The sequence below is a fragment of the Camelus bactrianus genome, chromosome 25 (assembly GCF_048773025.1).
Source record: "Camelus bactrianus isolate YW-2024 breed Bactrian camel chromosome 25, ASM4877302v1, whole genome shotgun sequence".
In the NCBI taxonomy this organism is placed as follows: domain Eukaryota; kingdom Metazoa; phylum Chordata; class Mammalia; order Artiodactyla; family Camelidae; genus Camelus; species Camelus bactrianus.
In genome coordinates this window covers 32,778,245-32,798,355 of record NC_133563.1, presented here as the reverse complement: position 1 = coordinate 32,798,355, position 20,111 = coordinate 32,778,245, and the positions used below count along the sequence as shown (strand labels likewise).

General features: G+C 49.4%; 1 protein-coding gene across 5 annotated transcripts in view; it reads left to right on the top strand.

Moving 5' to 3' along the window:
- Window positions 1-20,111, top strand: part of ZFAT (zinc finger and AT-hook domain containing) — a 139,684-nt gene that overhangs the window by 98,504 nt on the left and 21,069 nt on the right. For all 5 annotated transcript variants that reach the window (XM_074353115.1, XM_074353116.1, XM_074353117.1 and 2 more), the window contains 4 exons: window positions 8,617-8,755; window positions 14,434-14,552; window positions 17,533-17,659; window positions 19,607-19,737. In XM_074353115.1, the coding sequence (XP_074209216.1) occupies window positions 8,617-8,755; window positions 14,434-14,552; window positions 17,533-17,659; window positions 19,607-19,737 (516 nt within the window). The remainder of the gene's footprint in view (window positions 1-8,616; window positions 8,756-14,433; window positions 14,553-17,532; window positions 17,660-19,606; window positions 19,738-20,111) is intronic.

The following is a 20,111-nucleotide window of genomic DNA, read 5'->3' as shown; positions in this document are numbered from 1 at the left end:
CACTGAGGCTGCTGCACCTGTTGCTTCTGTCGCTGCCTGAACGTCTGCACTAAACATGAGTTCCTTAGGTGAGACCCACGTGTCCCCTCGTGGGAGTGTGAAATGTCTCAGTTGGGGTGTTCCGTGTTTGCACACTTTGTGCATAATTAAAATTAAGAGCTTTATTTCATATTTCATGCCTCAGAGATGCGTTTCTTTGGGGGACTCTCAGTTTTCTTAGACTAGTGCAATTACAGTGCCAGAGGACGCAGAGTCAGGGCAGCTGTCACCACAGGGACGAGAAACATAGACCGGGGAGGTTAATTCTGTCCTTGCTGTTCCAGAACTCCAGCTAGACCTCTCGTTCATTCCTCGTTTTCAGGGTGGATCATTTTCCCTTCCTAACCAGACACAGCAGCACAGTCAGTCTCTCTGTCCTGAAATCCTCACTGACTTGTTCCTAAGATTTTTGGAATCTTTGGTTTGCATGCAGAAGGGTGTTTGGGTGGCAGGGGGCGTTGATGGAGGATGTCCCTCTCACGTGTGGTTCTTGGTTTTCTCCTGCCCTCTACGGTTGCTGTGCACTGCGGGGCCTCAGGAGCCCGAGCTCCGCTGAACCCTGGGTCATGGCGGGTTTCCCACGGGCTCCGTGTGGATTTAGGCATCCCCACTGCTGAGTGGTACCCCAGCTGGGGATGAGATTCAGGCCTGAGTGAGAACCACTGAGTCAGCCCTCGGCTCCTCCCTTCCTCCAGGCTGGGGTGCTTCTCTAGTACACGTGGGCAGAAGTCGTGTTTCTCAGCTGCTGGGGCTGAGGAGACCATGTGAAATTGATTCCTGCCGACCGCCCCCATCCTAACAGTAACTGCCCTCTCCCTTTCCTCCTGTCCACCCCTGCATTAGCTTCCCATTGCTGCTGTAACAAATTATTCCCAGCTTTGTAGCTTAAAACAACACGTTTATTATGTTGTAGTTCTGTGGTTAAGAGTTCCAACACGGGTCACACTGAGCTAGCGCCCAGGTGATGGCAGGGCTGTGTTCTTTCTGGAGGCACTAAGAGAAGACCCACTTCCTTGCTCTTCTGGCTCCTATGCGCTGCCGGCATTTCTCGGCTCAGGGCCCTTTCCTCTGTCTCCAGGGCCGGGCGAGCATCCCTTCTCTCTGTTCTTCCCTGACTCTCTTCTTCCAGCTGGCGAGGACCCTAGTGACTACAGTGCACCTTTGGATAACCCAGGATAATGTCCTTGTCTTAAAGTCAGAGGATTAACAACCTTAATTCCTCTTGCAGTCGTAATTCCTTTTTGCCGCATAAGGTTCCGGGGACTGGGACGTGGGCATCTCTGAGGACGGCAGTTTCCCACCCTCTGCATCCCCCCACTCTTTTTCCTTCCTCTCACATCTGCGCTGCGGTAGAAGATGTTCATCCATATCACAGAGCGCATCTCCTGTACTCCCTTTCCACGCGAACATTGTCAGGAAATCTAGCCTCACCGTTTTATTGATTCGAGATGAGGCCTCAAGATCTTTGGGCAGCAGACACTACTAATCTTTTGCAATTGGCTTGCTAGAGGAAACCAATTTGTCTTTCTAGATCTAGATATGTAATTTTAATATATAATTTGTGTCAGACAACATGGTAATAAGGGCAAACTCCTGTATTGCCTTTTAAAATTACATGGTGTTATTTATATATTATTTTAAAAATGAAATTAAAATGTGTTCACTGAGTAAGATTTGAAAATGCTTTTTGGTCTTTTTCCTTGGAGAATTTTTGGATATATTTTTAGACATGATTGAGGTCACACTGTAAATGAGCTTTTTTTTGGATAGAGATTAAAATTTCAGCTTTATCAGTGATAAAGCTCTCTTGGAGAATGGGGCTTAGATGAGTGGCCAGATGTTCTTCTAAGAATACTGCACTTCTGAGTTAGAGTAACCTTGCGGTCAAAGGCCGGGCAGGGGCACTTACGTACTTTAGGCATTATAAATATTGCCTTTTTTATTTATCATCATTTCATGGGCCTTTTCCCATTTCATGAAACTACATTTATTAACTGCTTTTCATGGATGCTTAAGGAGGAACATCATAGTTTAATGAACTGTCCCCCCCATGACTGGACAGTTTGGTTGTTCCCAGTTCTCGCTGTTGCAAATAACCCTACAGTGGACATCTGCACACCAAAAGCATTTCCATGTCGTCCTGAAACCTCAGGTCTGTAAAACACTGGGTGAAGCCCATCAAACCACCGAGGAGTCACAAGTGTTGAAGGTGTTAATGTGTACTCTGAGCAGCTGTAAATCAAGTGTGTTCCCTGGGGTGGAGCTGACACAGTTGACCTTGAAGAAGTGCCAGAGAAGATGCTCAGACAAGAGGAGCTGGGCCGGGGGTCGCTCAGCAGAAGCGGGCTTGTTCCCTGAGCCCAGCTGTTCAGCTCTTTCCTTTCTTACACATAAACCAGCCCCATGCCGCTCTGTTAGGCACGGTGATCAACACGCAGGACTTGCCCGTGGAGTTTTCTCCATCAGCCTCAAAGGAGCCCATGGCTCTGCTGCTGGAAATGTTCTCCATCACGGGGCTGGTGGGTTCAGTGCCAGTCTCCTCGCATGTTAATAATAAAATGTGGCATTATTTAATTAAAACATATATTGAAATAATGTTAGACTCACAGAAAGTCTCAGAGTCTGGAGGACACGGGCTCTGACTCTGGGGGTGATCAGGAGCCCTTGGAGGGGCACAGACACGTGGGGCTCATTATACTATTTTTTTCCCACTTTTTGATTCTCTGATAACAAGCAGTTCTCAAGTTGTTTTGCAAAAATCTAAGTGCTAGGAGGAACACTGGGGATTAAAAAAAGGGAGATAGGGATTCTGTGGCCAGGTATGTTTGAGAATCTCTGCATGCTATGTCCCTCCACACAAGGCCAGCTGACCTCCCCTGGAACTAAGGAACACATTCTGGAAAACTGCCTGATGCCACCCTCCATCCCCCAGCAGGATCTGACTCGTCTCCGCCAGGTAGACCATGACCTCTGAGCTATGTACCTTACACTGCTGTTGGGTGGACCACTGCAGCTGACAGTACTGGGTACCAGAGGCTCACCAAACAAGTTATGCAAAACAAAACCCCCAACTGATTGGCCACTGGCTTCATCTCCCTACTCAGCAGTAAATGCGCCCCTGAGAAACTTTTTTTCCACTCAAAGAAATTCCATCACATCGGATCTCTGAACAACCAAGTCCCATTACCTACACAGGGTCATCCAGCAAGGCTGGTGACCCTTTAGGAATGTTCTGAATGATGCCATGGCCTGGGAGACTGAAATGTTCCATAGATTTACAGATAGCATCCCTGCAGCCTGCTCTGGGAGTCATTTCAGCAGAGCCATGTGCAGGCCCTTCCCCCTGTAGCAGGAGAAACACACACTGGTCACGTCAATCGCTGAAGACCCCGTCTGCAGCCCTGGACCAGGAAGTGAGCCATTCAAAAAGAAACATTTGCATATTCATAAGAAAAAGGATGGAGATTATAAAGTATAAGACACATGGTGATGCTGATAAAGGAAACTCCCAAAGAGCATTTGCGTCTGGAACACTGGCCCCCGCCTCCTCCCAGCCTGAGCTCAGAGGTAGATATGAACTCTGCACGTGGAGAGCCAAGGAGGGGCCTGGTAAACTAACCCCCAAAGTGACACACACACACACACACACACACACACACACACACAGAGCCTACGGGTGCACACACAGTCACAGAGCACAGACAAGGAAAAACGGGGACACAGGGGCAGAAGAGACACCAGAAAGGAGAGGGCCTGCATCCCAAGGGGGTGGGGGCAGGTGGACCTCCCCTGACTCATGTGCCTGAGCTCAGCTTTTAAAGAGATTTGTACCCAAGATTTCAAAGCGATGCTGTCTGTGTGAACGAGAGTATCACCCTTTCTCCTTGTATCACCAGCCACACACGCCCCAGCCGATTCCGCACTGCGTACCGTGCTCTGCCACCTGGGCCTTCAGTCAAAGCCACCCGGCACCTTCTGTGCAGGAGAGAAGAGTCTCGTGATTTTTTGACCCTGTCTCAGGATGAGAAGCCTGACAGCATGGGGCTGGGACTTCCTCCTGGGTGGGCCACCACAGGGACCAAACCAAGCCTGGGGCCACAGATCCAGGGAGCATAAAGCCGGATCTCCGTGTCATGCACCAAGCACAAAGCCACGTCTGTTGTAAAACACGGCCGGAGACAAATTAAACAATTTAAAGGAATAAATGTTTTAAAACCATGGGGTACCACAAGTTCAGAACAGCTTATTTGAGGCAATTACCTCATCAGAATAAATAACAGTAAATCAATCTATACTAATTGCTTTTCATGCAAGAGCTTAGAAGACTCTTCAGTGTTCTCCAATTATTGATTTTTTTTGTAATCGCTTATGTTGTCAAAATGCAGTATTTCCAGAGATAATACTGCACATTATTAGACAGACAGGATTTTAACTTAACATAAGACAATCCAATTCCTCTTTTTTTTTCCCCCAAAGTGCTTTAAAAATCTAAAATACAAGGGAGCTGAAGATGATGTAACAGGTTTTCAGCAGAGACATTTCAGTTCAAAACAATTCCATAAACGACCTCTCTCAGACCCCCTGCCCTCCCCACGGCCCTTCCCCCTCCTCACACACATACACGTGCTTGAAGGAAAGATGAAAAACGTCTAATCTCAGACTCTTCACTTTCCTGGAAATGAAGAGCTGAAAAGCAGCACACACACCACCACCAGCAGCCCTCCACTTGACCTCTTACACTCTGCTCCACGGTTCGGTCATTGCCACTGAACTTGGGGAGTGTTCCGGCTACAAGGTTTACACTCAGTCAGCATTTTGCTTAAAGGTTTTGCCTGAGTTTTGATAGCTAAACATCTAGCTGTAGGCTTGTCCAAGCAAAGCAGTGAGGGGAAAAAAGGACAAGGGGGCCAAGATTAATCCACCTACAATTTAGAGCTGCCTGCTGTATGGGAGCCATCAGTAAACGTGAGCGAGAATAGTAACAGTTATGCTAGATCCCATCACTTAACCAATACAGTGCAACACCCAGTTGTCAGCATAACAACGGGTCCCCGCCCTGTTTCTGATCCAGTTTCTTTTTTGGTGTCTTGTTTCGCATGCATCCAGGACTATATAGCCTGCCTGTATTTTCCTCGTAACTGTTGGCCGGACTCTGGCCTGAAAGCTCTCGGCAGACAGCTTCCCTTTGAGATGCAGCGCCATCTGCTGTCTGCAAGGATCCGCCTCAGGAAGCCCTCGTGCGGCCTAGTCCGCGCTTCATCTTTGCACTTGACACCGGAGTCGCGACTCAGGGGTCACGACTCTCTCGGTCGTCGCTGTGCCCCCGGGGTGAGGGGACGATGTCTGACTCACAGCGGGAGGTCAGTGATACGTGCTCCGTAAACGGCATCCCAAGGTGTGCGTCTGGCAGTGGGTGTAGGGACGTCACCCACGCTCTCCTCTGCCTCCGTCTCCCGCCCTGCGGCAACAGCCCCGGCAGAACTCCCTGCTACAACTCGGCGCCGTCTCACAAATTCAAACTTGTTTCACTCAAAGGGCCCAGATGCGGCTCAGCGACACCGTTTTAGGAGAGAGGGTCCCAAGTAGAAGTTAGGTGACTGATTTCATGTAAAAGGTGATGCCGAGTACAAGGGAATTTATCTTCCTAAACCCCCGGAGCTGTTCGGCAGTGCAAGGGCTGGAGCTTTGACCTCCCTGCATCTAATGGAGGCTGAGACCACAGGCTTTCGGAGGCGCAGAAGACCGGCTTGTCAGGGAGGGAAGGTCAGTCCAAGTCAGTCTTTGAAAGCATCCCTTCCAACTTTAAGAGTGGAAGGTTTTCACAGACATCAGTAGCTTGGAAACTGATTTCTCACTTGGGCTCCCCTGTACATTTTTTGGCCTCTCCACTTAGATTTTGACAATTTTTCTTCTCATTAGCAATTCTACCAAGGAGCAGGTGAGGGGAATAAAAAGTATTGAAACTCTCATGAGGCAATTTATCTGCTTTGCTACAAGGATGAAATTGGCTCTCGAGCCCGAAGTTAGGTCTGTAGGACCATTTCTCATTTTAATTGCCCGTTGCTGCGTCTGTGCCCGCCGACCTCCCCGCCCTGGCAGTGGAGCAGTTTTGGTTCTTTTTGATTTCTGTGCCAGCACTAACGGTCCAAAAATAGTGTCATAGTATGTGCTTCTTTAGGGAGGAAAGCACTTAAAAATGTTTTAATTTTTATTTTAACTTTGCAGATACTCATATATTGGCATTTTAGACCTCTTGTTCTCTCTCAGTAGATTGGTGAGAAGCCTGGGTAATTTTTGCCTTTGTTTTGGGTCCTTTTATTTAACAAACCCTCTCAGGCCAAACCGCGGGGTTCTGTCACACGCAGGACCGAAAGTGGCACATGCAGTATAGCCCGGGGCATCTGGTGACCACAGTGTGGCCACGACGGAGAGGGCGTCCCTGGGGAAGGGTTCAGAGCAGGTTGGCTCGCCAATTAGCTCCCAGATCCCTGAGACCTGCCCCCCTGGGAGTAACAGCACTTCCGTCACGGGCCAGGTCAGCACTTTCTGTGCGCTGGAGTCACAGGCGGAGAGGAGCAGGGGTGAGCTCTGGACACATGTCCGGGAATGCTGGGGCAGCCCAGTCACCGGCTGAGCAGTGAGAAAGGAGAAGTCTAGGGCGATGCTCAGGCTCCTGTCTGCGAGTGACTGGCTGATTCTGCAGAAAGAGGGTGAGCCTGAAATTGTGTGTATTTTGAGGTACTTACAGAGCATCCTTGTAGAGACACCTGGAAGATGGTGGAAAATTCCTGTCTGTGGTTTGGGAGCCATCCCAACGGCCTGTGTATGTATCAACATGAAAAATGATCGTTGGGACCACGCGGAAGAACAAAAGAGGCCCAAGGGCAGGACCTTGGAGAAAGCTGGCCTTTCACACCAGGCCTGGCAAATAGGTGGAGTCAAGAAACCAAGGAAGTTCACAGCAATGTCACCATGTTGCAGATGTCACAAGGGAGGTGGCGCCAGCTAAAGGGGGCGGAGAAGAGTGGGGGTGAGGTCTGCGAAGAGGTGCTGGCTGCGCCTGCAGGAGGGGTTCACCTGGGAGACCCAGGAGGCCTAAGGAAGGGGGTGACGTTGAGGGGGCAGTGAGAGGGTGGGGTGGGCAGGGGCTATGAGCCAAGAGTGTAGTGACTTGGACAAGGACCAAGTAGATGGCATTTCTCTTCATTTTCTTCCCTCACTCCATTCCCTGCTGCACTCTGCAATGGGGAGACTTCGACACATCTGCAGACTTGGAGAAACCATTGAAAGAGAGGCTGATTAAGGTGTCACAGGACAGAGGAAGTCCCCCAGGTGGTGCGTTCACCTTCAGAGATGCTCTGTCTGGCCCGGCTCTTCTGGGTGATAGTGGAGGAAGATTGATGGGCTGGACAGCTGAGGAGGCCAGGTGGCTCTGAGGTCTTACTAGACACAGTGGTGCCTTAGCTCCCACAGACATGGAAGAGTTGTGTAGAGCTGCTGATAAAGACAGTGAATGCTTTCTATGGCATTTTAGATATCAGTTTATGTTACAGCACTGAATGCTCACAGCAGCCTTCTGAGGTAGAGGTTTTACCCACTTTGTATCGAGAAGTTCAGTGCTTAGGAGTTTCCCCGCTTGTCTGAGGTTCATTGCCCTCGGCTGAACTTGCCCAGTCTGAACGCCCTGTGCCATTATGAAGGCTGCTGCCTTGTAGGCGGCTCCATGCTCTTCGATCTCGCTTGTGTTACCCGAATTCAGGATGGAGATTTCTGTAGCACTGTGCCCTCCAGCTGTGTAGCACGCAGCTCAGAGGGACACTTTGCTATTGACCTGCCCAGGAGTGGGGGCACAGGTATGATGGCGACCCAGGTGTCCATCCATCACCTGGCCGATGGACAGGTCTCACTAGGCTCCCCAGGAGGCCCGGGGAGGCCCCCTTCCCCTCACTGCTCTTTGGGCATCCCCCGAAGCAGTGACAAGGTGGCAGACAAGGCTGCAGACGTTGGTGCCCTTATCCTGAAAGTGCCTGTCTAGCCCGGGCGGGGGTCGGACACAGCTTCATCAGGCAGGTGTCCCTGACGGTGGGCGGCGATGGGGGTGTGCAGGTGCAGGTGAAGACTGTGGAGGAAACCGTTTAGTTAAGGAAGCAAATACATCAGGGAATTAATGGTGAGGGGGACTTGCTTGAATGACATTCATTTAAAAAAAGAAAAGAAGAGTTGTGTTGCCTTTTTGTTATTTTCTTCTTGAACAAGAACTGTAAATTCTAGGGTGGACCAAAAAGGAAAAGAACTGAAAGCAGCTTCATTTAGCAGAGCCCTCTCCTGCTCTGGAGACACCTTGCCCGGTCACATGGGTGGTCCCTGCAGAGGCAGGACTCAGCCTCCCCAGGTTGGCTTGTTTTCTTGGAACATATCCCAAGGGAACGGCCTGCTTCTCACGGGCGTTCCAGGGACCAGACACTCACAGGGGGCAGAGTCGTGGAGGAGGACACCGGGGGGGCGGGCCCCTTCCTTTCTCTGGGGCTTGATCGCATCAGGGCTGGCCCTCCCTGACCCTCCTCCTTGTCCCTACAGCCCTTCCGCTGCGCCCACTGCCACTACTCCTGCAACATCTCAGGCTCCCTGAAGCGGCACTACAACCGGAAGCACCCCAGTGAGGAGTACACCAACGTGGGCACCGGGGAGCTGGCGGCCGACGCGCTCATCCAGCAAGGTAGGTGCCCGAGTGCCCAGGGCCCTCTCCTGCCACCAGCCCCGCAGAGAGGAACTGGGACGTCCTGCAGAGCAACCCTCATCCCTGATGGTTCAGTTTTGTTAATCCTTCACCCTCATTACTGTCCTCCTCCTTCTCATTATTGGTACCCACGAGGGTCTAGGGAACTGATCCCCCACAGATACTGAGGGGGATCAGTTCCCTAGACCCTCGTGGGTACCGAAACCCGAGAATGCTCAAGTCCCTGATGTAGAATGGCAGCGCACAGTGGGCCTCCGTGTTTACGGGCCCACATCAGATGCAGAGCCTGGGGATGTGAAGGGCCGACGTTATCTGCTCTTGGTCCAGGCATACATTTTGTGTAAATGAAAGTTCACGGCTTGCTTTCCTTACTTAACACGATTAACGTGAATGTTTGTCTTCCACTGGTACCCTGTCTTCCTGGTTGTCCTAAGGGCTTTCCGCAACACAGCACCTAGTGGAAGCCCCTGACTTTATTTAGCCGTGTTTCTGCACTGGGCCGTTGTAGGGTTTCCAGATTTTTCTTTCATTGCAGTTTTAAATAATGCTATGCTAAACACACTTAGGGGTGGAATTCTTTAGATCATCCAAAAATATTTATTGAGTGTTCAGATTACGTATTCATCCTGAAAAGGAAAAGCTATTTAGAACATTTAATCTAAAGAGAATGGATGGAAACCTCTAATAGTATTGAAGAGTTTGGGGTTTTTTCTTGCTTCTTTTTTCAATAAATAATCACATATTCCCAGTTGAGAGGGTTTAGCTCATGTGCTGTTACCACACAGAGGAGCGCTGCTGTATTTATATCTGTGCTGCAGTAATTCAGCTGAAAAACGACCGCAGCTTGCAGTGTGTCAGTTGCTGCTCTTTCCTGAGTCCTGTGACTCTTTGAAGCTGAGGACCGTTTTAGAAATCTGCACCCAGTAAACAGAGACGTAGGGCTGTAAACTCGGCTGCAGCCGGGGACGCTCGGAGTTCTCCGTTGCAGCGTGACGCTCTGCTTGCTGTTATCGCCAGGAAGTGCATTTTCGTGTAAAGCAAGTGAAGGGACTGTATCCTTCAGCACTTTCCGTGACAGACATGCTGCTGCGCGGAGACAGATGAGCAGCACGAGACTCGGGGTACTTACGAGCCATCCGTCCGGGGTAGTGGAGCGTGTGCCTGGTGTTTGCTTAGTGGTGATTCCCCGGAGCTGGGGCAGGATGGTGCGTTGAGGGGCCCTGGCTCTTCAGCGCTGCCATTCAGGTGAGTTCCCGAACCTGTCCACCTGAGCCCCTTCACCTGGAACGGCCGTCACGTGATAGCGGAGGGGTTAACTGAGAACACAGGAGTGTCTGGCTCCCAGGACAGCTTCATTCCTTTCTTTTTGTTTTTGTTTCTTGTTTTTTGTTTTCTGAAAATATGTTAAGACTTCTAGAGCCATGGCATCATTTCTGACCACCCGCCTGTCCGGGAATCCCAGAGGAGAGAACTGGTTGCTTAGAGTCTCAGTAAACAGTTGGAGTAGCGGGCTAGAGATTCAACATCCTTCACGCTCTTGGGTTGGATTGGCAGGAAAGAGACATTTACTGTGGCTGTTGGGACAGGCGTGGGGATCTGATTGATGACACTGTCATAGCTCTGAGCTTCCAAACTTTCATCACTGCCCGGCAGAAAATGCTGAGGCCAAGTGACCGCATGCCGTAAGTTTTTGCTTAACTTTCTGACTGTGTAACCAGTTGGCACTCCCTGACGGTCTGGGTTTTATTTCTAATCTTTGCAGGTATATTTTTGACCTTCTTTCATATATGTATGTGTGTATGTGTGTATGTACTTTTTTCCTATGCCCCCTTCAAGAGACATATTGTGGAAGGAAACAGCTAAATGTCTCTTGGTTCTTAGACACTGTGCCACGGTTTTGGCAGGAGAACAGGCTCTGAAACCAGAGAGCTGGCTGAGTGTGAGTGCAGCTCAGAGACCTCAGGAGCACACAGCTCACGCTGTTCTGATGTCTGGGCAGGAAGGAGATGGGGAGAAAGTGGGGCTGGATAAAATGACTGTGTTTGGAAAGGCTGTCATTTGGTACCACTGGAAGTTTTCACTTTCTTTTAATTTCAAGTAATTCTCTTCATCCCCTCTTGCTTTTTTTTTTTTTTTTCCTCCCCTCTTTTGCTCACTCTTCAGAAAGTATCTTCATGGGACTTTATAATTTCTTGTTTCAAGATAGAGGAATATGTGTTAAAATGACAATAAAAAACCATAAATAAAATGTAGTTTTCTCAAAGTGCGAATGTCAACCAAGTCCAGGCCGTATTTCACTTGATACAATCAAGTTACTCTGCATCTACTTTCTTCTGATAATTAAGCTGCCTTTGGTCCAGTTATCCTTTAGTGCCTTCGTTCATTTTTCATTGCCACTGTAATAAGTGACCATGAACTTGGTAGTGGTTTAGAACAGCACAGATTGAAACACAGATTGATTTTCGTACTGTTCTGAAGGTCGGGAGTCCAAGATGGGCTAAAGTCAAGTTTGCTAACATATCTGTCTTCCTTCTGGAGCCTCCAGGGGAAGAGAACCCATTTGGGGTTTTTGGGGGTTTTTTTTGTTTGTTTGTTTGTTTTTGGCATTTTCCAGCTTCTGGAGGCACCTACGATCCTTGGCTCGTGCCCCTGCTCCTTCAAAGCCAGCAGTCTGTGTCAGGTCACATCACTGTCATCTGCTCTCCTGCCCTCTTCTCATAAGGACCCGTGTTATGATATTAGACCCATCCAGACAGTCCAGAATGATCTCTCCACCTCCAGATTCTCAGCTGAATCATAACCTGTGACGTCCCTTTTGCCACACGAGGTCACAGACTCATATGTTCCAGGGGTCAGGATGTAAATCTCTTTGGGGGGCCCATTATTCTGCTGTCCACACTGCCTTTTATCAGGTTATAAGCTTTAGCATTTTCACTTTAGCAGAAGAGAAAACCAGGACCCCCGAGTTTAAGGAAGTGGTTCTGAGTCACGTGAGCAAGTGTTAAATTCAGGTCTCCTGACTGTCCAACCCAGGGTCCCGTGCCATTCTGGGAGGTATGTTATTGAAAATGAAATTGAATTTTCAATAGTGTCAGCTACAACAAAGGCATGCAAATAGTTTAATGCTCGGAATTCCTCCAGAATATATTGCATTCTAAGAAGAACAAAGGGTGCCATGATGGAGTTTTAAACTTGCTCCTGAAATTCTGTCCCTTTGCCTGGTTCATCATTCCTTATGAGGAAATTGCGACTTTGCAGGGAGGGGTACGGTTTTTATGGTGTGCACTTAATATCAATGCTGCAAGTAAATTCACCAAGTCTTCCTGTGACCTTTACTGAATGTTGCCTAAGAATTTAATGAATTGAAATGGAAATTAATTTTTCTCGGCTTTGATGTCAATTAACTGGTGCAGTTACACGTTTGGTCTAGATTACATATTTCCATTTGTTGTTCTTTAATTAAAGTCACCGTGGCAAAGGTTGTAGTTTTAATTAATGTGGGGGAACTTTCATATTAATTTTAATTTAAACATAGTATAAGGATGTTTTTCTCCCTAAATCAGTTTCCATTAAAGGATACCCCAGAAGGAATCTTTAATTTCATTTTAAGGCCTAAATTTAACCTTAGGTAGTTTGCTTGTGTTCATTGCCTCATTTTAAGTCTTTATAGAATCAGCGTCAGCTTAACCAAAAGAAAAGGTGGTGGTTCTCATGCCTTGGAGGATTTTAATATACGTCATCCTAGATGCTTAATAAGTGATAACAAAGAAGGTTAGAAACTAAGTTTAATTGTCCTCTGGGCAAGAAGGAACAAGCTCGTTTGATTTTGCATAAAAAAAGTGTAGTGTGTTTGAGTTTCAGAAAGCAAGCATCTGTTTGAGTTGTTTTCTCTGTAGAATATTCTGGAAGTTCGGGATTTGGTGTCTGTTGCCAGTCTTTGTGCTGACTCCACGCCCACGTCCGCCGGACCCGCTTGCTCTCCTGTGCCCTCCTGGCCTAGGGGCTGCAGGCTCGAGGGGTTGCGTTGTCAGCTGTCTTGAGTTGGCTTCCCTTTCTGCTCGTGGCAGGTTGGGGAATCACTCCCCACCTCAGGTGACAGACAAACCCCAGTCATGGAGCGTGCTCTCTAAGGTCCGCTGGAGTGGAATTGGTTCGGGAGACCTAGCACGTCCTAACTGCATCTAGGAGATGCTTAAATTATGTATCCCCATGAGATGTGTCTAGTTCGTATATAGTGTATTAAGACAAGCTGTCGTCAAGACAGAATTCCTCTGCTCCCTCCTTAGTGCCCCAGGGAGCAAGAAAATTAATGTCTGCCACTGGGAGGACACAGGAGGTCACGGCAGGTCCAGCAGGGACAGGGGCAGAGTTAACAGAAAGACTGGCAACAGGCCCCACAGCAGCAGGTGTCCTGAGAAGGGCAGGAGCTTGGTGAGTGCAGAAGACAGAGGAGGAGAGGAGAGGGAGAAGGGAGGAGACCAGGCAGAGAAGGAGGCGGGGACGCGGTCACATCGGAGACACAGGCCACAGCAAGGAGCTGGGATTTTATTCCGGGTGTGACAAAAGGCCATGGGAGGGTTTTACACCTGAGAGAAATGTGATTCCGTTTATGCTTTGAAGACCAGTCTGCATGCTGGGCGGAGAGACGACCAATGGCGGCTGCAGGCAGGCCAGCTGGGGGCCTGGCGGTCCCACCGCACCGCCCGGCCGGCTCGGGGTGGAGGCCTGATGGTGCCGGCACGTGGCCTGACTGCGGCTGCTCCGCGTCCCGGGGGCCTGGGGGCCTGATGCCAGGGCCCAGCCAGCCTCCGGCGCAGCCCGAGCTCGCTTCTGAAAGCACGGCTGTTAAGGCACGCTGCTGTAGGCCTGACATGAGCACAGCACTGTGAATCACCTATACTGCAATAAAAACATAAATAAATAGGTGATTTTTGTCCGATTTCTAATTTAGTTGCTGCTTCTGCTGTAAGTTTAGAAAGATAGTCTTTGTGTGACTCTCGGTTGGTGTTTTGGTTTTTTGGCTTTTTTTTATCCTGAAGTTCTATATTCTCTTAATTAAAGCATCCAAACGCTTCCTGGAACATGTGTAAAATTTAATCAGTTAAACAAATAGTGACATTTCAGAATACGACCAGCTTCTTCTTCTGTCCTTTGCTGGGATTTCCACATGGGGGTTTGTACCCCTGGCTCGGCTTCTGATGTGAAGGAGCCTGGGAATCTGGCCCTTGGTCATAGTGTTCTGGGACAGAGGAGACTGAGAAAAGCACCCATTGCCCTTCAGTTATGTTTTTGCTTTCTAAATTATTTGTTATTTTTGAATGAAAAGATGATTTAAGCTGCTTATGCACTCGGCTGAGGGACTTCTGTTACCCATCTTACTTTTCTCTGGCACCTAGAATATTAAGTGCATATTAGGTTCTCTGCAAATTCTCATTCAAAAAGGGAAAAAGGAAAAGAAACACATTGGTTTTAAAATCTCTACCCTGCAAAACACAGACTGTTGCTATTCTGTCGAATATGAAGGTAAGCTTGGCGTGGAAGTAAGTACTGGAGACAAAAACACACGCTCCTTAGATCTGAGGCACTTGGCTGGGAGCGGAGCTGTTGCGTGTCTGGGTGCTGTGAACCCTTCTCTTCACCTCTGTCTGTGCTTCCAGGTGGTTTGAAGTGTCCCGTGTGCAGCTTCGTATACGGCACCAAGTGGGAGTTCAACAGGCACTTGAAGAACAAGCATGGCCTGAAGCTGGTGGAGAACGAAGGAGATCCCAAGTGGGAGGTACTTTTTAAAGCACGCCTTGATCATGCCTTTCCTGAACACAGCGACAAAGTGGGCAAGCTCCGGGCTGGGCACAGTCATCCAGTCCTCAGAGCAGTGGGTTTTCCTGTGGGGAAACTTAGAAATCTTTTCAAGCCTGTCTCTTTCCTGAGGGGTGCCTCGGGGCGAGATCCGGGCCACTCAGGTGCCTTCTCAGCCTGGGTTGTGTTTAGGCTGGTCTGTGAATGTCTGTGAGACTCTCATGGACATTTTCACTTCTGTCCTCATAAATCCGGAGTTCCAGATGCTGCATCTGAAGGAAGAACGCACAACAGGGTATACATGGCCGGTCCTCACCTGGAGAGCCGGGAAGGGCCCACTGCCTGATTCTGGGCTGCCTCCCCCTCTGCCGAATGCACCTGCTCCTACCTGTCACCTTTGTTTTCCCCATCAGTTTTGGAACCAGTCTCCTGGCTGAATTACATAAAAACTAGTAGCTGTGTTTTCAAAGCCAGTAGCTGTTTCTCTTTTCAAGTACTGGCGGTCACACCGCGGACTAACTGCAGGTTACCTTAGGTAGAGCCGCGCAGGCGCGGTCCTGCTGAACTCGCATTGGGGACGGCTCAGCACTGTAGGGGCGGTCTGGGCACCCTAGGGTGCTCAGGAGCATCACTGACCTCTACCCGCCAGCTTCCAAGAGCATCCCCAGCTGTGAAAACCAGAAACATCACAGACATTGCCAGTGTTCCCCAGGAGTCAAAATCACCTCCAGCTGAGAACCACTTTCTAAGGACTTTCTGGAGCCCCAGTGGTTAAGTGTAAGGGCTGTGAAACAAATCCAGCAACGCGTGAGAAAAATAATACATGGCAACGCGGGACTTACTCCAGAATGCGAAGGAAGGGTGGTCTGGTGGGAAGAAACACGTTAATATAATCCATCATCATACTAGAACTAGGGAGGAAAATGAACTGACCATCTTCACAGATGCAGAAAAGGCATTTGACAAAGTTCAGCATCCACTGATTAAAAACAGGCAGTAAAGTAGAATTCAACGAATACGTCTTAAAGACGAAAAGCGAAATATATGCGTTTCAGCCCAAAAGCCGGCATCTTAGGTGAGGGGGCTTCTCGTCAAAGGTGGGAACAGGAGGAGGACGCCCTGGGCGCCCTGCTCCTTCACATCCCGTGGGCGGCATCAGCTGGTGCGTCAGCGGAAGCAGAGTAAACAGAGACATAGGAATCGGACGGGAAGAAATGAAGTGTCTTTTTCTGTAGATGACAGGAGTATGGTTTTGAAAAATCTAAAAGAATAAATGAAGTCTGCTATACACAGTAAGCAGCAGATTAAAGGATCAGAGATTTAAACGTAAAGAAACAGGTCTTTTGCAAAGACCAGAAGAAAACAGAAGTGAATTCGTTTATAAGTTGGGAGTATGGAGACCTTTTGTAGCTATCCTCAAAATCCAGATTCAATTAGGGAAAAGACTGAAAAAATTGACTACGTGCAAAAAAAATTTTAAACTGATGTTAAAAAAAACCAATAAAGTTTATATATAAAGTAGATAAACAAGTTCATACTGTAGAGCACAGGGAACTAAATTCAGTATCTTGTAGTAACTTATGAAAAAGAATATGAAAGCGATTGTATGTATGTTCATGTATGACTGAAGCCCTGTGCTGCACACCAGAAACTGACACAGTATTGTAAAGTGACTGTCCTTCAATAAAAATATACATATACTACTGAAAAAAAGCACTCACAGAGGCAAATGGCCAAAAAGTACTTTCAGTCATATCACAGAGAAAAGGATGAATATCTTTATATTATAAAAGGCTTCTAGAAATACTGATGAAAAAGATCAACAACCCAATGGGAAAATGGGCTTGAAATAAGAAAGGATCATAGGGAAAGAAATGCAGATGACCTTGAATATCTGAAAACATGATCAGCCTCACACATAATAAATGTCCTGTTCATCACCGGCTCAGCCGACCCCTGGATCCGGTCAGTGCTGACCAATATGTTGCTTACTGGTCCTTAAAAGGAAATATTCTTACTTCTTGTTCATTTCTGCATTCATCACTGTTTATTGGGTGTCTACAGTATGTCAGGCTGGAAACACCTAAATGAACTTGACCACTTGGCTGTAAAAGAATAGTCACATTCTATTCTGAACCTGTGTGAGTAGCTGATAAGTGCTTATAGAGCATGGTAACTTCGATGCCTATAAATATTACGTAAAACCTCCTTTTTGCTCTTCTTTGTTGGTCACATCCATTCTTCCTGCCCTAGGATTTCAGAAGGAAGTGATTATTAACATCTGGTGCTTGTGAAAATCCCACCCCACCTCTTCTTGCCATGGGTGTGAGACACTGTGAGTGTCGCTCAGGCTCCTCCTGTGCTCAGGAATCCTGAGTTTGCATACACACATTTCCTGTGGGCAGTTTCACGCATCAGTCCTTCATATAAAAATAAGAAGGGCACGGATAGCTAAGACTTGCTGAGATCTTACTATGTGCCGGGCCCTGTGCTGGAAACTCGACGTATGTGAGTGATGAACCGCCCTCTCCGCCCTCCCGGTGCCCCCACCGCTGGGCCTGTCCTCTGTGGGCCTCAGGGCGGGAGGCCCCTGGCACAGGGAAGACGGGGGCAGTGTTGGTGGCAGAGGGAGAAGGCAGAGGGGACGCTAGAAGAGCACATTCAGGGATCTCTGCGCCTGTCTGATCTCTAATTATGAACAGCATACTCTGTTCCCTAAGGCAAGAATGTGTTTTCCACCAAAGCTGGTTTTAAAAAGTGTTGGCACTTGCGAAGAGCAGTTTTCTCTTTGGAAAGTATGTTTTTATCAGAGCACTAATTTCTCAGGGGCGCCAGGTGAGTGAGATGTTGCAAGGCGTTGCTTGTGTACATTTGTTTTGTCTTAAGACATTATCCTGGGACTTCTGGGGAAGAGGTGACCCTCTAGAAGAGCACACAGATGATGCCATGTTTTTATTTAGCCAGCAACCGAGACTCCCGAGGAGCCCTCCACGCAGTACCTGCACATCACAGAGGCGGAGGAGGACGTTCAGGGCACGCAGGCGGCCGTGGCGGCGCTCCAGGACCTGAGATACACCTCAGAGAGCGGTGAGACGGCGCTCCCTGCCTCCCGTTGTCACCCTAGAACCGGGCCCTGATGGAGGATGAATGGATGTGTGAGTGAATGGTGTCTGTCCGTTCATCTCCTTCGGCTGCGTCGGACCACAGGAGCGGTCCCATGTCAAGCCTGGAGGTAGCGATCTCTTGATTCTAGAATTGAGCCACAAGGGAGGCAGTGCTGCGTAACGGCGGTGCTGGCGTCCACACGTCTTGTCACATCCCAGGACAGTCTACGAGGGCAGCAGTTCTGACTGTCCTCACTTCACGGATTCAGGAGATTGCTTCCTTGTCAATGGTTGGCTGGGGGGTCACCCACTCTTTGGGTGTTGGAGCTGGTCTTGGAATGTGGGGCCCCTGACTTCTCTCTGGGGCATCACCTCCATTCTAGTCTCCCTCCTTCCTTCATGTTCCGTGACTTCAATGACCACTCAAGCCCTGCAAGGACAGCCTGTCTGTCTTCATCCCCCGTGGACAAACCCTCACCCTCTCCCTCCTTCTAAAGGCTCTCTGTGTCTCCGCCCAGCTCAGGAGACAGCTCAGCTCCAGGCCCGCCGGCTCTGGTCCTGGCCACCCTGCATGTGTCTCTGCCCTCTCTGGGCTGTGCTCTCCAGGCCAGGCCCTTCTCTTTTCCTCACATGCTCCAGGGCTCTCCGGGCCCAGTCTGGGCCCCTCCCACTCAGCACTTTTTAAGGCAAATGCATCTTCATCTCCCAGGAGCCCACCCGAATTTCTGACAGTGCTCTCTGTTTGCCCCTTCTGATGGGGAACCGACCAGGTGCTGCAAGGATTTGCTTACAGGCTGTCTCAGTCACCCTGAGCCCCTTCGGAGGAGGGAGAGGCAGGGTTAGATCTTCGTCCCCACTGGGAACCATGTTCCTGGCTGACAGCATGGGCTCGACAGTCATTGAGGGAGTAGCTGGATGAGGAATTAAACTCTTATGTCAGTATGTTTTTTAAGGTAAATATTTTATTTAGTTTTTGGGTATTCAGAGTGGTTGGCTGCCAGGCACAGATGAAACACTCCCCTTAAGGAGTGTGTGTGTGTGTGTGTGTGTAGGTGTGTGCGTAGGGGGATGCTGGGCTGGCGTACAGCACACAGGTGCAGGGCGCTGGAACACAGGCTCACACTGGAACGTGGCCTGCAGAGAGCCGCCAGGAGGGTGCAGACGTGGGGGGAGATGTCATAATATTATGCTAACCTGGCGATCAGGCAGTAATTTCCCTCTTAGTGAATTAATGATCAGGGTCAGAGTGCCGTGTTCGGGAGCCTCACAGATGGCCAAGCAGATGGTGAGAGCAGGCAGGGCACACTCAGCAGCCGCCCTGATGATGTGGATTCCAGTCTTTTGAGATGATTAAAGAGAAGCCCAAGCTTGAATGGGGTTAGGGTGCTAAAGCCCACGGGCTGGGTAATAGAGACATCCTTCAGTGCCATGCCTGTATGTGAGGCCGCTCATCTGGCGCACGGGCCCTGACCATCTCCTGTGGCCGTGCTCCAGGGAGCCGGCTCTGCAGCTTAACGCCCTAGCTGGAGCATCTCAGGAGTTCTGTTCTGAGAGGCAGTCCCGTATCAACAAGTTTGGACTTAGAATATCTGGGCTTGAGCCCTGGCTTCATGACATAACTGACCCAATGGCCCAAGGCAAGTCTTTTCGGTCTTTTGCAGTGAAGTGACGTAAAATGAGGATAATATCGTCACAGGGTCCTCTCCTCACAGGTGGCCTAGAGTCTTGAGATGTTTTATAGAAAGTGCATTGTAAGCTATGAGGTACCACCCACAGTGTTTCTGTTGTCAACATGAGCGCCTGCTCAGGCCCCGTGCATCCCCGGAGAGGGCGCCGCCCAAGAATGGCCTCTCGTAAGAGCTCCTTTTGCCTTCAGTGACCTTCTCTGCCCGTGGCCTTAACGGTCCCCTGTGTGCTTCTTCCCGGTAAGGTGACCGGCTTGACCCCACAGCCGTGAACTTCCTCCAGCAGATCATCGAGCTGGGCACCGAGACCCACGATGCCACCGCCGTTGCCTCGGTGGTTGCCATGGCGCCAGGGACGGTGACCGTCGTGAAACAGGTAGGACCGTGCCCTCTCCTCACACTGCACACACCCTCTCTCCTGCCCCCGGAAGCTTTCAGGGCTCTAACTTAGCTGGGGTAGAATTTGGAACAAAATTGGTCTAGTCTCAGGCATTTTCTTATTCCGCCTCCGGTTATTATGGGATTGTGTCTGCAGTAGCTCTGCGTGGCGGGTGTGTTGTGGGGGAAGGTGTAGTGTATTTCAAAAAGTTCTGGAAACTTTACTCATTCCTTCTGAATGAAAGCAATCCCAGAGTGAAATGAGCGTGATGTGGGCACATCTGGACACACCTATGGGCAAAAGCAGCCTCGGTGCCTAAGGCATGAGTCAGTGGAACAGGTGGGGGCCTTGGGGCCAGAGAAGCCAGGAGG